Here is a 16494-nt window from a genome sequence, read left to right as displayed (position 1 = left end):
CGAGAATTATTAACGGGGCCAATTGGGAACGTGCTCACTTGGCCTTTCATCCCAGCCCTCCCCCCCCCCACGGCCGCCGCCCCTCCGCCACCCCTTGGCACCATGCGAACCCTCTTTTAATCCCAGAGGGAATAACATGCTACTCCATTCGTGTTTGTGTGTTGAATTCCAAAAACAGTTGGTGCCGAGAACGTTCTGTATCAATTTCTCCGATAACATTTGCCTTTTATTCCTCTTTTATTTTACGAGATGAACACAAATAGTATATTTCGATAGAAGTGGGCCCAAGGGGGCCCGAGGGCTGCCAATCATACCCCCTCGCACGTGTTATGAAATATATTTTTTGCTAGTGATGTTACGTTCAGCGAGTGGTGAACTGGACCGATTTTCGTTTACTTGTGAACGAAAAGTTTTATTTATTTAGAAGTTTTGACGTTTTGTTTATGTGTAAACGAAAAGGCACTTTTCGACACGGGCTGAATGTAGGATGGAGTGATAAGAAAATAATTCCACGCACCGCGTCCGAATGAGTTCTCTGGATTTTAGAAGATGCCGAGGTGGAGAGCAATAGCTCAGCGGTAGAGTTTCTGCTTGTTGAGTGGAAGGTCGAGGGTTCGATCCCAGCTTTGGGTAGTTTTTTTGAGAATAAAATATGAGAGAAATCCTGTGTGGCCGAGGGAGTTCACGACGGTGGGACTAGTAGCAGACTGGGCGTAATTGGGGGGTGAAAGTTGGGTCGTGACAGGGTCAGGATATGAGTCTCAATAGGACTAGGGATGGGGGTGGACTAAAACTGTCCTCATGGGACTAGGATGGGCTCCATTGGGGCGAAGTTTGGGCCTGCATGGGACTTTCGTGGGCCCTATGAGGACCTGAACGGGCATAAATAGGACGTCGTTTGAGCCTATTTGGAGGATGAGCCCTTTTAGGACAGGGGTTGTGGATAAAACTGGATGAATGCCCGCGGCTTTGGAGAGTAAAATAACGGAGAAAAGTTACGGCTGTCAACCTGAATAAAGACACTAAAGAATGAAAAATTACTATCTAACATTCGCCTATTATCTCCCATTAGAACAATTCACGGAGATAATACACGAAGAGGGTAGGAAAAACACATGCACCTGAAGTTATGGATCGAGAGAGACTAGACACTACTGAAGTTTCCTCGTTAAGAAACTTCCTCTTACCACTCATCCTCCAAAACCCCTCCCATCTCCACACACCTGTCATATACATAGTTATATAGTAACTAAGGGCCTGGGTAACCACAACTCTGACTAGCGACAATAACGAGACGACTCCATGTTTTCCCAGTCCAGAACTAATAATCTAGATGTGTGACAAGAACTTCTGCCTCCCATCGATAATTAGTTATCAGAGAAACTTGTTCGTTAAAAAGATGAAATTAAATATTGGAGGGGAAAAAAAAAGAAATGAAACCGTGAAATATCCCATCGAGATATCGGAGAATATTACGCTTCTGGAAGGCTGAGGGTAAGCCTCTGTACGTCAATTAATTCTCGAGATATTTTCCACTTCAAAGTTTTCAATTAAAATTCCCAATCCTAATTATCTCAAGAATTAATTATCAGGGTGAGGTAGCTCAACGTAATGAGTCAATTCAACTCGGGTTTTCAGGGAGTTGCAGTGAATCTATCAGAGGTGGAGAGATTTTTGAAAAGACTGGTTGACAAAATTGGTAGTTGATGTGAAATATTTTCTGATCAAATGATGCGATTTAGTTATGTCACAGGTATTTTTGAAGCTGGATAATAAATCATCACATTCACTCCGGAAAAAATCCATTTCACTCTACCGATCTCAAATGATAGAGGCCTATACGATGGTCACAATGGCAAACGCCTATTTTGAGCCAAGAAAAGAATAACAAAAGTTGTAGTTACTCAATGTTAAATATCTCTCAAGGAAATGAAGGGATTTGGATAAGCCACATCCGACTTTCAAGCTTAATAAAATATCTTGAGAATGACTTCACAAAAATTCAATTCCACTCAGTCGATTTCGAGTTACTCACAACTGAAGAATAGCTCAAGCTGTGGCTCTCATTTTACTCGTAAAAAGAAAAGGAAAAATTGTCGCTCAAACTGAAGTATCTTTCGATCAAATGGATCGATTTGGGCGAGTCAAATCCAATATTAAATCTGAATAGAATATCTTGAAAATGACACCAGATAAATTCCATTCCACTCAGCCAATCTCAAGTAGCGCCACACTGAGCAAATTCATCATCACGTTCTAATAGGTTTTCGCTCGTAAAAGTCGGCATAAAAGTCTCGGCAAAGACCGACGATTAAGTAGATCCTTAACCCAAAAGAAAAAGAATTAAAAAATAATTGTAACGTGAGGTAAATAATGTAGGGGCCTTGTAAGCCGCCTGTTAGTCTTCTATTTTCGCTATCCAAGGATTCTCGTTTCACCGGCCAGTGAGGGGGTAAAAATAAAAGAGAGAGAAAAAAAATTGTTGAGCGGAAACATGTACACCGTTGAGGTAATGAAGGAAGAATGGTAGTGCGGGTGAGGTACGACCTCGTTTTTAGGGGCGAAAAACATCTCGCCCTTGGGGCTGAAACGACTGTGGAGTTCTCGATTTACACAGTTTCCATCGTAAACAAAGTGATTGCCGAGTTTTTCCACCGGGGGAGAAACTCTGCGATCACTTTGAAGAAAAATAGGGGGATGAGACGGGGTGGGAGGGAGTTGTGGAGACGTCTTGAGAGGATCCGGGTTATTTATTCGGCTTTTTTGAGGGGATTGCAGTTTATACGTGTGTCTGAGTCCTCCGGGCAATGGAGATCTTGGGGATTCGCTGAGATATTGGGGATTTATCGATTTTCATTGTCTCCCGGAGAAATTAGTTTCATTATTTTCTTTCTCTGTTTTTTTTTCGAGTTCTTCAGGGGCTCTTGCGGGGGTCGAGGGTCAATCTCCACTCTTGTTGAGTGCTCTTGATATCGGCGGTTCTTTCAGCCACTCGGCGACGTAAGATCCTCCTGGAGATTAATAAAATCACCGTTTTTGGTGCTCAAGATTTTATCGAAACTCAATTCTCCTTTCTTGTCACTGATCTATCCTCCCCATGGGAGATAATTTTTTTCCAATTCACAAATATCACAAAGTAATAGTCAAAGAAGTACTAATTCAATAACTATTAATCGCTGCTTTCGCCAATTTTCGTCGGTTCACAGCTAAGAAAAATGACCAAACGTTATTTACCGAATCCAATAAAAATCCCCAATTTAACCGAATTATCTTCACTTCGAATCGAATTTCCCCCGGGGCATCATCAGAAAGATGGGATGAAGTTTCCGACTCAATGAGCGTGTGAATCAATTGTTCAAACTCGACTGAGCTCCACTCGGAATCGTACGAACCCAAAAAGGAAGATTTTTCGATATGAAATGAACGGATTTCGTCTCTATCGACGTAGTAATCGATAATCCCTTCGTTCATCGCTCTTTAATGTGTCTTATTGGGCCGAGGGGTGACGCGGGGTTGGGGGGTTTCACCTGACCCATTTGGCATGGCGTCAAAAAACTTCCCAGAACTCGTCGCCAGTTTCACCTACATTTACCTGGATTATTGGTATATTGAGGATATGCCCAAGTGCCTGACGATTTTTATTCAACTCTCGTTCTCTTGACAGATTCGATATTGCGTCTATCAATTTATTTTTTATGATCGATACATTTGAAGGTGCGATAAATAACGGGATTTGGAAAGGATTCGGTGGAGGGGAAATTTAAGGCGTTGATTTTGGGTGGAAATAGTCATTTTTATTGGGGAATTTATGGAAATTATGGAATTGGAATGAGGTGGACCAATTGGAAGTAGGATCGTCCAATTGGGCTCGGCATAATTGAGACTAAGACCGGTCCCATTGGAATTGGAGTGAATCCAATTGAGACTAGAATGGATCCAATTGAGGCTCAAACGAGTTCAATTGGAATTCACTGAGCGAAATTGAGACTAGGATGGATCCAATTGAGGGTAGAACAAGTTCAAGTAGAATTAACTGGACCACATTGAGACTAGGGTAGATCCAATTGAGGCTAGAACAAGTCCAATTGGAATTAACTGGCCTACATTGAGACTAGGATAGATCCAACTGACCCTAGAACGAGTCCAATTGGAATTAACTGAACGAAATTAAGACTAGGATGAATCCAATTGGGATTAGGCTGAACCCAATTGAGGCCAGGATGGATAAAGTTGGAGCTAGAGTGACCCCAATTGGAAATGGTGTCGGCTTAATTGAATAGGATGAGTTCAATTGGAACCAGAAAAAGTCCACTCTCCCCTCACCCGAGTAATTATCCTAAAATTTATAGAGATCCAGGAATTTTTAACAGAAAAAAAAATCAATGGAATTTTTTTAACAACACAGATGAGCTGCATAAAAATCCAGAAGACAATTGCACTCATGAATACTGAAAGCCCCGTGAGTTGTCGTTTTCGATTCACAATATTGGCCATGTTTTTTAAAGGAGGAAATAAAAAAAATGTAACATTGGAATTTCTTTCACGACACAATAGCCATCGAATTGAGTTTCCTCTCGGGTATCGGCTCCTGAGACGACTGGAATTGGCTCGGTCGATGGAAATGTCAGGTGGGAATAACATTTTACGTTTCTTTAAATGTAAAATTGAACTTTCAGTAGCGACACACCTGCGGGTCATGGGATCACTGTAAGAAGTCACTGAAAACGACTTCTCCATTTTTTTCATTTCACTTTTGATTGTTTGAAACAAATGTTAAAAAGAATCAGCACCGAGTCAATTCAATCGACTAGTTCAGAGGATATCTTCATTGAAAGAATAAGGGGAATCCCCTTCAACTCGCGCGGGAAATGGGGAAAATTTAAATTCAATTTTTGTTTTTCTCATCACATTTCGAAATTTTCCAATTTTCAAAATGGCGGAACCATTCAATTGGCTTATACGCATTTACGGGGAACTCGAAAAATAGTCGAATTGGTTTATTCAATTTTTGCTGAGATACCGAGCCAACTTTTTCAATAGAAAAGGGGGAAATTGAATGGACTGATCGCGGGGCGGTGGAAGGGAGGGGAGAGTGTTGCATTATACAAAAGTTTCAAACTACAGGTCGTTTTGCTGGCTTCGGATACCCGATGAATGTTTTGCTGTTTATATCAACGAGAGAAGAGAAATAAAAAGGAAAAATGGCGTAATCGTTTCTCGATGACGATTTGAGGGTGAGAGGGGGTTTCTCGCTCTCGAGGGTAGGGGATGGTTGACGGGAAATGTGTACCGCATTCGTGAGGGATAAAGGGAGCTTTGAATGAAGGGATGAAGAAGGGGGTGGCGCTTACCCTCTTCGTTGCTGTCGTTGTCCAACAACCAGATCTCCTCCTCGTCGAAATGGGCGTCACCACCGCGGTCTCTACCTGGGAAGAAAGCGTGAGCGAGGATCTGACCTCTTCCATCGAATGGGTATCCGTCACCATGATATCCTCTGCAAGAAGAGGAACAGTGTAAATTGATGGGTTTTAAGGGGGATGACCAGAGGTTTTCAGCATGGGAGGGTGTTTTTAGAAATTGGTGATCACTTTTAATTGATGATAAGTTTTTACTGGTAGAGAGAAATTTAAACAATTCTGAGTCATTTTGAGGGGGTTCTTATGAACTACAAAAACCTGTAAATTTATCAAAATCGCGTCATTTTGGGAAAAAAAGGATCGGGGGATGGTTTTGTCGTGAAAAAGTTTTTCAAGTGGGTGCGATAAACTTGAATCGATGATAACTTTTGACTGGCAGAGTGAAATGGAAAAAAATTACTGTCAATTTAAAGGGTTTTTTATAAACAATAAAACCCTAAAAATTCATCCAAATCGCATCATTTTATCCAAAAATAAAATGGAGAAACGTTTCAGAATCTGGGGAAACTTATAGCAAAAAATCTCAGGCCTCACAAATTCTCCGAAATCCATTATTTCTCCCTTCTCTCACCAACCCCCTCCCCAGTGTTGCGGAATTCCCGTAATAATATAAAATAAAGCGAGTAATGAACATTAGTGTTTTTTTTTTTGCGCCAATTTTTCTCCCCAGCTCCTGCTAATCGCCATAAAAATCACGAGCAAATAACGAAAGCGTCACGCCACATTTCCGCCCCTGATTTTTTCCCCCCATTGTCATGAAATCTTGAGTACTCAACACATGTACCCCTACCCATAGCAATCATCCCGCCCCCCTCACGATAAAATTTTCACCTCATTCCAAACTGGAAACACTGGGCAAACGGTAGAAATTACCGAGCGCCTTATCGTTACGTTTTGAATTAAACTCCGTGAAAGCTCTCGTGTGAAGCTACTGTTTAAACTCAGAGAGCCCCAAGAGATAATTTCCCCATCATTTTCGCTGCATTCAAATCTTTGCATAAAACCTCCCCCCACCCGCCGTTCCCCCTTTCACATTTATCAAGAGATAAAAAAAAATCACGAGCAAATTCTGTTGTATTCGGAAAGATAAATTGCGAGGGATAAAATTATAAAATTTTTAATTGAATTCTTCTTAAAATTTTTAATTACACTTTCCATATAAATATATAATATACAATATATAATAAATAATATACTATATATTATATATGATATTACGTTATATTATTGTTACTGATTTTCTTTTTGATATCAAAATATTTTGATTAATTCAATTCATCAAATTCAATTTGATTTTAATTTAAATTTCATAAAATTAAACAATTGTTTTCCCTTCTCTCCTCTATATACTCATCCCCTTTCCTCTTAAATATAAAAAAATACCTATATTTTTATAGAAGTTTGCGACAGAGATTTCCCCCGTGTACCAGTACTTTTGTACCTATGAAAGTCTAGAATATCGAGGGAGTTGAGTTTCCATTGGTTTCGCGTATCTTATATTTCTGCGTTCGATTCCCATTTGCAGAAAAAATATATAACGGCATGAAAGAGCGGGACGGGGGGAGGGGGAGAAGGGAAAGACAGCCATCCAATTCACCCTCCGAATGGTCTCAGATTTTTCTCTCGACATTTCCTTCATGCTCTGTTTTTACATCGGAGTTTATTCTCCGGGAAAAAACAACTCAACCAGATGTTGTTCTTTCCCGATGACCAATGGACCTTTCAAGTCTGGGGAATTTTCTCAAATATTTGTTACTTTTTATTTATTTAATCGATCATACGGGCGGCAGTATTTACACTAACAAACATTTTTCTTTGTTTAATAAAGAAATAATTGAACCATAATATACAATATATAATATAAAATATATAATATATAATATATAATATGTATTTAATAATTATTCGTATGTTTTATCAATCGCATAAAACAATAATACATTTAATTACATGAAACCCGAATAATAATGTGCGCAATTACACTTCTCTCAGCACGAATACGAAATAATAATAATAATTACAAACAATCGGTGTGAATTCATCAGGAAATAATTACCCCCTCCCTGAGAGAAAGAGAAAGAGAGGGAGAGTTTTCCATTGAGGCGACAACAATTGGTATTTTTTTTAATCATTCGAATTTCAATGGAACAACAAAAACCTCAACTCACCCCTTTCCACCCTTAATACCGACTCGCGAATATATAGTCAAGGAAAAGAGGGCTCGTGGGTAAACAGAGAGTGGGTGGGACAAACAGGGAAAGCTCATACAATTCCAAAGGGAACACATAAACACAAGTTTTTAGGGATTGGTGTGTGAGAGAAAGGGGAGGTCGCAGTTGGGGTGAACCTCACAAAATCCTCCGCACGACGATTCACCACTGAAAATTACTCCCCTATTGTCTGTAACATTCGAAATTATAATTTATACGCGGTCGTCCTCCATTGCTAGTTTGTTTATACGTCATACAGAGCCATTAATTCTATTCAGGGGATTTCTGGGACGACCCCCCGCCGGGGGAGGTCAGTGTCAATACGGGGTTGATGGAGGAATTGGCGAGGGGTGGGATGAGGATTTGTATGAATTTTCGGGCTGGGGAGAACGAAGGTTTTTCTGGATTTTCTTTATTCTAATTGACCCTGAAAGGGGGTGAAAATTGTTTGACCCTTGAGTCCATTTGACCCTCGACTGAAAAAAGAGCAACAATTAGGGGATTTTTTGTTGTATTTTGTTTACTAATTCTAATTTTATGTTCAGGAATTTTTTTGGATCCAGATTTTTTTTTCTAAGGGTCAAGTGGGGATAGACCACTTGACCCTTTGACCATTTGACCCACAGCTTCAACTGTTTTAATGGTCACATTCAGACCTGCTTCATTTGACCCACAACTGGAGACAACAAAAATTACGTTTGTAGCTCAGTTGAGGGTTAATTGACCCTCGTGACCACTTGACCCACGACCAAAAAAATATTCTGACATTTCTATGTCATTTAAGGGTTAAATGGCTCTCAACTATTGCCCTTGATCCTTAAAATCATTTGACCCTCGAGTCCACGAGTCCATAACGATGAAAAATACAGAAAGTCAAATAATTGAAATTGTCAGACCGTTTGTTTAAATTTTAACAAAAGGAAAAAAAATCCGAAATTGGGGAAAACATTAGTAATACCGTAAAAATAATATTAAAATAAAATTGTGGAAATGTTGATACGGTTTTTGCATTCGCGAAATTCAAACCTCATCCCCCAGCGTCCCTCCATATTCCGTTATTTGAGTGCATGTATTGATCGGCACAAATATGGACTGAAGTAGTATAACTCATTATCAATGAAATTTACTTATGTCGAGATAATAATCCGGGTGGATTTGGAATTTCGAATGGAATTTATCGTGTTTACGGGCCAAATAACAAAGGAAATTCAGTGGGAGCTCGATTCGTCAGTGAATTATAAAGTATTTTTCCATTTTAGTGAATTACCCGGGCTGAATGTACATGTTTATTATGCGTAAATCCACCTTTTTCGGGTGTTTAAACATTCAATATTTGAACATACCAAAAATATGAAAATAAATTCATAATTAATGGGATTTACGTTGCGGTCAATTCATCAGCATTTGCACTGCTATCAGCTCGATTATTAATCCAATTATCGCGGGTGTAAATGACGGAGGTAGGGTAATTGATCGAGATGAAATCAGCGGGAAATTGACGAAAAAAGTTTATGATTAAAGTTGAGGAATATTTAAACCATTAAATTTTTTGTTTCACTCAGTCATAAAATTAAGGAAAAAATTACTGATTGAGATGTGAAAACAGTTAATTAGTTATTTTATGGGGATAAATGCTGGGGGCCATTTTTAGGGGTTTTCCAGAGACAAAATATTTTGAACGGTGAGGGAGAAAGTGGGGTAGAGGGGGAATAATTAACTCACCGATAAAAGTAGATGAGAATGTCGGCTCGGTCGCTGTTAACTTCCCGAAATGTCAGCTTTGAATTTCTCGCCCAGAGATCCAGAGCTCTGCTCAGCTCCTGTCTGACACCGTACGTGTCTAAACCACTCGGTTGCTCTGTCCTCAAACTGTAACATAGGTGAACCACAATTTATTCATCCGGCGTTCGTTAAAATAGTGATCAAAGACACGTCACTTTATTATTTTAGGACTCGTTAAAATGAGAGGCCAGCGGCGAACCCGGCGAACGATTTATCGTCCGCGGGGAAAAGTTATTGATAAATTACGAGTCTATACCGTAATCTGTCCTTGAAAATAGTATTCGGTAAAAATGACGGAACAGTGACACACTTTTTCAGTGAAAAAATGCGTAACTGGACGAAAAAAAATTTCGAATGAAAATTAAAGCTCTAGCTAGAGGACGAGACGTGGGACGAAATGACAATTAATAATTAATTAGGTCAAGTTTTGTTGGGAAAATTAGAGTTAGGAGGCTGATTTTTTTTATAAAACTAACCTTCACCCCTCGTTTCACCCCCTCGAGGGGTAATTTTTACCCGATTTATTTCCGTTTTTCGTAATTTTTACTGAATATTGTGTTGACGGGCAGATTATGGAAGAGACACGTAATTTTTCAAGAATTTTTCTCTCCCTGTGCTAAAATAATAAAATGTGCTTCACTCACACATAAAAATGACTATTCATGCTATTGGTTTCGTAGTGAATTTTGTAATTAATAATATGTAACCTGATAAAATTTACTTAACAGCACTATAAATTTCGAAGGTCTATCATTTTTTTGAGTTTAGATTAAAAATTGATAGAATTTTTTTTTTAATCTTAATTAGGTCAGTTTATTTTATTGGATCTCCTTCATGTCTTAGTGTACCACCTAAAGATTCCTCACACATAAACATTCCTATCAATACCATAAACTTTATAATAAATTTTGTAATTAATGATATGCAACTTCGTAAAATTGCCCTGAGGGAAGAATTTCGATGAATTATCTAATGTTCATAATTATTGCGGGGTTCACTAAAAGTTATAAATAACATGATCATGTTCTAGAGCAATATAATTAACGCAATTTGAACCTCATCAGAATTGTCAGGGATTTCCTCGATTTCAGAATTAAAAAATTGAAGAAATAAATATTTCCCTGAAGTGAATTGATATTTTGCAAAAATCCTTTTTTCTCTCAGGGGCGCTGCGAATTATTTACAAATCGATAGATAACCTACAACTGCCCTTATCGATTGCAGCCAAAATAATTATTTAATAGTTACCAAACCTAATTACTGCGCTTCATTTATTCTTTCCCTAGACTAATATTTCTGTTTGATTCTAATAAAATCATTATGTCAACATTTTATTTATGATCTCGATTTGTGATCACGTGAGCCTCTCCAACTGCCCCTTAAGCATACACAAACAATATCTGGATATTTAAAGGAATATAAATCAAAAATTTATTACTAAATCAACTGTGTAAATAAATCGTATATTCAGATGTCAACACTTTAAACAAATCATTAAAAAAACTGATTAAAATTTTCTACTAAAAATTCCCAAAGATTTTATAAATCTCTACTAAATACAACTCAAAATTTATACCCAACATAAAGGAAAAATCTTTGGAAAATTAAATTTTTATTAATTATTAAAAAAATAAAAAAAAACAGGGAAATTACTCCAACAGCAGTTGGAGTTTTTCCAATTTTTTCTTCGGTTCCAGTTGTTTAAAAAACCTCACAAAAAATTGGAAATAAATTTCTCCGAGCCTGTTAATATTTTTTTTATTGACTCTACTCAATATTTATTTATTTTTCCAACATCACAGCATAAAATTATTCCCAACAGAGTAATTTTATGCTGCGCTTCCCGACTGATTCGCGCTCCTGTCAATCGCTCTGACATTCAAACACCAGCCGGAGTGTCTTCCATCACTGGCAGCCGACACTCCTTCAGGATTGATTCGAGAGTGGATGGGTAAAATAGATAGAGGGGTGGGAATGGGGGGGGGGGAGGAAGAGTCGTTGTACTTGTTATGTGTGCATAGAGCGACACTTGAAAGCATCAGGAGCTTTCGTCTGTCCCTCTCTGTGTCACACTCCTCTCACGAAAATCCCACTCGTGCCATTCGAACAGGCGATCGTTTCCCAGCACTTGGGTCATGCCAGTCAATTGTCGTGAACACACGTCAACATTCCCCCCTGTTACCCCTCCAACCAACCCCCAATCCTGTACTTGTACTCCGTAAATACAAGTACTATTGAGTGAAACAGACGTTTTTGATTTTATAATTTGTTTCGATGGAGAGAAACTCTTTGTCACGCCATCAGTCAATTTTTTATGTTTGAAAATCCCATGTCGGGGTTGTTAATTGGGTGGTTATGAGTGGGGATTGGACAAGTCATTTCTCAATTAATTTATAGTAATTGATTGCGTCAATGCGCGAATGAAAGCGATGAAGAAAAACCGTCAGAAGTGGTGAATCGGTTTACGTCGATTTTTAATTGTAGTTTTTCGGGAATAACTTGGAATCGGGGAGAGGTAGCGGGATTTTTGGTGGAACCTTTTTTGTAGAGCGAGTTAAGAGCTACAAAAAAGGTTCTCATGAAAATTTCGGTAACTTTTGGAGATTTGGAGGATTTCCCGCAAAACTGAAGTGAAACGGTCAAATGTTTGAGGTCAATTTTGATGGCCAGTTTTTTATTGATAATTCAAAATCTAAGGCAGATACCAAAATCTTCCTGAGAACCTTTTTTGTAGCCCTTAATTCGCTCCTTAAAAAAGGTTATGACAAGAATTTCGCTATCTCCCTTAGATTTGGCGGTATTCCTCGAGGACTTCGGTGAGAGTTGAAGCGGTTGTAGTGGCTTCATCCCTTTAATCATCAATAACAATATAAATTGCAGAATTTTGCGAAAAAGATTTCTGTGCCAAAGGATTTCTATCCAAAAATAATTAAAAAATAACCCCCGGCATTCGATCATTGCCAACCAAAATAATAACGTATCGATGATTCGTATTTTATTGCGAATAACGGGCCTCGGGTGAAGGAAAAAATGCAGAGAGTCAATAAAATCCAAAATCAAACAGCTCCAATACCCGTTAACAATACATCGTATATAAACGATATTACGTTTACACTAGGACCAGTGGAAGAATCTCACTCGGTATTGGCTCACTGCATCCCCGAGTAAACAACGGATTTCTCCATTCCAATGGTCTTTGTTGCATTTTTTTTTCTATTTCAATTTTTTTGTTTTTAACTCTGATTTTTGTTTCGGCAATTTTATTTTCAATAGTCTCTCCGGTTATTTTCCGTCTCTCGTGGATTTATTTTCACCCGAAATACGGCGGACTCTGATGTTTTCACGTTTTTCCCCAGTACTGGGATAATTTTTCGCTTTTTAGGGACTGGGGGTTGGCAGGGGAATCGATAGGGATTTTCAGGAAAAAGTTTTGTTTTAGGGTTTCATATTGTTTTTTTCGGTTTTCCAGCTGTTGTAAGGGCGTCAGGGGGAGTTTTTTGGGGATTTCGAAAGTGTTTGGGGGAGGACAAACTCCTGCAAACAATGATTTATCAATATTAACAAATGTGGGTACAAATTCTTGACATTCAATAGTCTATTCCATCCCTTCGATATTTGTTTCTTAACATGATAAAATTGAAATCCAGAAGTTATCACATTAACGAAATTTTTAATTATATAAAACAGAAAATTAAATAAAAATTTACAATGAAAATAAAACATAAAACCTTTAAAATTTGATAGTATATTATTACGCCTCTCCTGAACAACAATTCTTCCCCAAAACTCCAGAATTCAACCCCTAATTTCCCTCGTTCCAGAACTCTCCACTTTCCACCCCCTCACAACCCCGAAAAACCAAATCCCCACGAAATTCCTCTTCCCAGACCTTTGCAAGGTCGTTTCCTCCCCTTTCTCCACATCCACCCCCTCCCCATTTTCTCATTTCCCTGGAATCACCCCCTGAAGATGATAATTTCGTTAACCGCAATATGGGAATATCCAAATAAAGATATTTCCACGACTTTATGCCTGTGCACATGGCGACCAGTGGATGGTAGGGCTGGGGGTGGAAGGAGATACTCGCGGGAAAATAACGAGGCGTCGCCACAGGGATGGAGGGGTGGGTTGGGGGTAGGGGGTGTCTATGCAGAGCATAGCCGACTGGTACACACCACTCGCACTCGGTGATTTACGACATCGCTCATGCCCAAGTACCTTTCCAGCCTGTATTTCCACCCTCAACCCCTCGCCAAAAATTTTCCCTCTTGAAAGGAACCCAAGGCATGCATATTCCATGCACCCGATACGATGCACCAGCTCTCTTCCTTGTTTCGGTTTATATACACCGTCGGCGTACGAGCTTTCCCGTACTCGGTACAATTCCCACCTGTTTTGCTCTTGTAAAACTCACCCCCTCAACGAAAACTCGGGGTGCTATTATGCCAGCAACACCACAATAAAGAGGGAATTTTTTTTTAGCTTTTTTTTGTAGAAAAATGGGGTGAGGGATGAGTATGATAGGGATCTTCTGGAGAGGGTGAATTCTTGGGGATTGTTGGGATGGGTTTTTTGGAGGGGTATGATGCAGAAAGGGATGGGAAGGGAAGGGGATGCAGGAGCCCTTCGGGGAGGGGGGAAGGTCATTGAGGAACAGCTGTTGTGGTGGACATTTTCGTAGGCGTATGCGTTATTTTGTTTATTGTTGATAGATCGATATTGGGAGAGTGAAATTTGAAAAATTTAGAGGCATTTTCAAGCCCTTTTTGGAAGCTGCAAAAGCTTATAGATTCATTCAAATCGCTTCATTTTTGAGGAGAACAGATCGAGAAAGGTTTTCGTCAAAATAGATCATCTTAGACGTACGTCATGATTTTCAGTTGACGATAACTCGACACTGGCTGAGTGAAATTGAAAAAAATTAGAGTCATTTTGAAGCTTTTTTTATAAGCTACAAATACCTACAATTTTATTCAAATCCCGTCATTTTTGGTCAGGCTTGGTCAAGTAAGTTTCCGTTGGAATGTTTTCTTCAACTGTAAGCCATAGTTTCTAATTTTCAATACTTCAATTTCACAGAATTAAATGAAAAATGAAAAAAAAATCATAACTTTGCAATTGTACTCATGACCTTCAAATCAATCGTCAAAATTTACATGAATCCCACCGTTTTGCCCCACTTCTTCCCTCTCCCTCCCTCATCTTCCCGCCCCAATGAATCAACATTCGTAATGTCTCTCCAAAGATGTTCAAACAGTTTCGCTATCACAGCATGATAACGCAAACTGCAGAAATGTCTCATTGGATGCGTCAATACACCTGTGAGCACCGATAAATCAACACTCAATCATCCATAACTGTTGTTTTTCCAAATAAAAAAATATTTCCGTTTATAATGATGAAACCATTCGATACGCAATACAACGTCTGGAGATGTCCCCTCCTGTTGTCGTAACGTGCGATTATTATGATGATATGTGAGCCAGGGGACATGAATTAATTAACCCAGGGCCGCCCATACGTCATTACGATCACGGGATATACATTCCCATTAAATGTAACACGTTACCTGCCTACCACACGACAGAATCACGTGAATTACATCGGCAAAGGATAACATTAATATCGTCAACGGTAGCACAAAAATTTTCCATAACTTCATCAAAAGGATTTAATTAGTTACATTAAAAATTGTTATACAACATTCGTCACTCAAAATTTAGAAATTAATTTCAGCGCTGAATGGACTCTCTCGAGTTTTTCGAATCCATAATGAATTAGAATCAAAAAAAAAAATTAGAAATCGATTTGGGTGGATATTGGTCAGACCAAGAATCGATTATTTAAAATATTATTGGGTTGAGAGAACGAAATTGTGATTTAGAGGGCAAAAAGGGCCTCGAAATTTTTTTTTTTCATTATGTTGTGCTGGAGAGTTTGTGACTGGACGAGATAAAAATTTTCTTCGTATTATCAATGGATTTCTAGATAAGAATTCAATAAAAATATTAAATGAAAATATTCTGAGGCTCAGGACCTTAAAATTGATCGATTACACAAAAATTCAAAATTTAATCTTTGAAAAAAAAAATTGTAATTTTTCCGGACTTTGTAATGATGCCAAAGAATCATCGGCTCCTCCCAAATATTCAATCGATCAATCAATCCATCAATTAATGGAAAAAACAAGGGCAGTACAATTTTTCCATCTCCCAAAACTTCGCGATAAAAAAATTTGTAAAATTAAAGTTAATTTCATTTAAAAAAAATAAATAATTTTTATTTTCCTACCATTTTTTAAGTCAAGATTATCTCTGTCATTTAATTATCCTTCCAAGGTAATAAAAAATGTATTACTGATTGAAAACCCTTTGTTATTAGACTAAACAGACTTTAGTCTTATGAAAATACAATTTCTCTGGAATGAATTTGTTCAAAAGTCGAAAATTTACATTAAAAAAAAAAGAAGTGTTAATTACAGAGTGATAAGGGCTTTCAAACTCAGTAAACGTTGTATTTATTCAGGGTGAACGAGTCCTACTGTTGAGGGGGGTGAAGGGGGAGGGAGGAAGGGGGAGGATTTGCAATGCACGTGTGGCGTTTTCGTTATCTCAATGTTCTGCCCTGGAATATGCAAATGACGAAGCGTGAGGGATCGATGGATCGTTTTGTGGAAAACGCTTTTACCCCCTGTGTGATGCATATTGAAAGGGGGAAGGGGGAGGGATTTAATTCCGCGGGTCGCAATGGGATGTGCATTCGCTTTAGAAGAGGATTGATTCACCATTATTCCGGATAGGAAAATTATATTGTGAACTCAATGATTACTGTAAATAATAATTTTAGGGAGAGGAAAATATTTTTCTAGTTTTCTCGATAACTGGGGTGGACTGGGGTGCGAACAGCAAGAGGGAGCTCTCATGCTCCACAGAATATTCTCGGTTGGATGGAATTGGGGTTTTGATTCTCGTTGATCTTCTGGAAGATTAGGAAGGGAGGCGGAAAAAGTGGGGCAGAATGGAATGATTTGAATGAATTTCTAGGTTTTGGTAGATTATGAATAGCCCTTTGAAATAACGTGAGAT

The 16494-nt window shown here is 38.5% G+C and overlaps 1 protein-coding gene across 4 annotated transcripts in view; it reads right to left on the bottom strand.

Moving 5' to 3' along the window:
- Window positions 1-16494, bottom strand: part of LOC135165697 (matrix metalloproteinase-2-like) — a 119639-nt gene that overhangs the window by 9590 nt on the left and 93555 nt on the right. For all 4 annotated transcript variants that reach the window (XM_064127240.1, XM_064127239.1, XM_064127241.1 and 1 more), the window contains 2 exons: window positions 9350-9496; window positions 5352-5494 (listed from right to left, as the gene is read on the bottom strand). In XM_064127240.1, the coding sequence (XP_063983310.1) occupies window positions 5352-5494; window positions 9350-9496 (290 nt within the window). The remainder of the gene's footprint in view (window positions 1-5351; window positions 5495-9349; window positions 9497-16494) is intronic.

This window comes from Diachasmimorpha longicaudata, chromosome 9 (assembly GCF_034640455.1).
Source record: "Diachasmimorpha longicaudata isolate KC_UGA_2023 chromosome 9, iyDiaLong2, whole genome shotgun sequence".
NCBI classification, from domain to species: Eukaryota; Metazoa; Arthropoda; class Insecta; order Hymenoptera; family Braconidae; genus Diachasmimorpha; species Diachasmimorpha longicaudata.
Note: the sequence above shows the minus strand (reverse complement) of the source record. Positions and strands in the feature narration are given on the sequence as shown.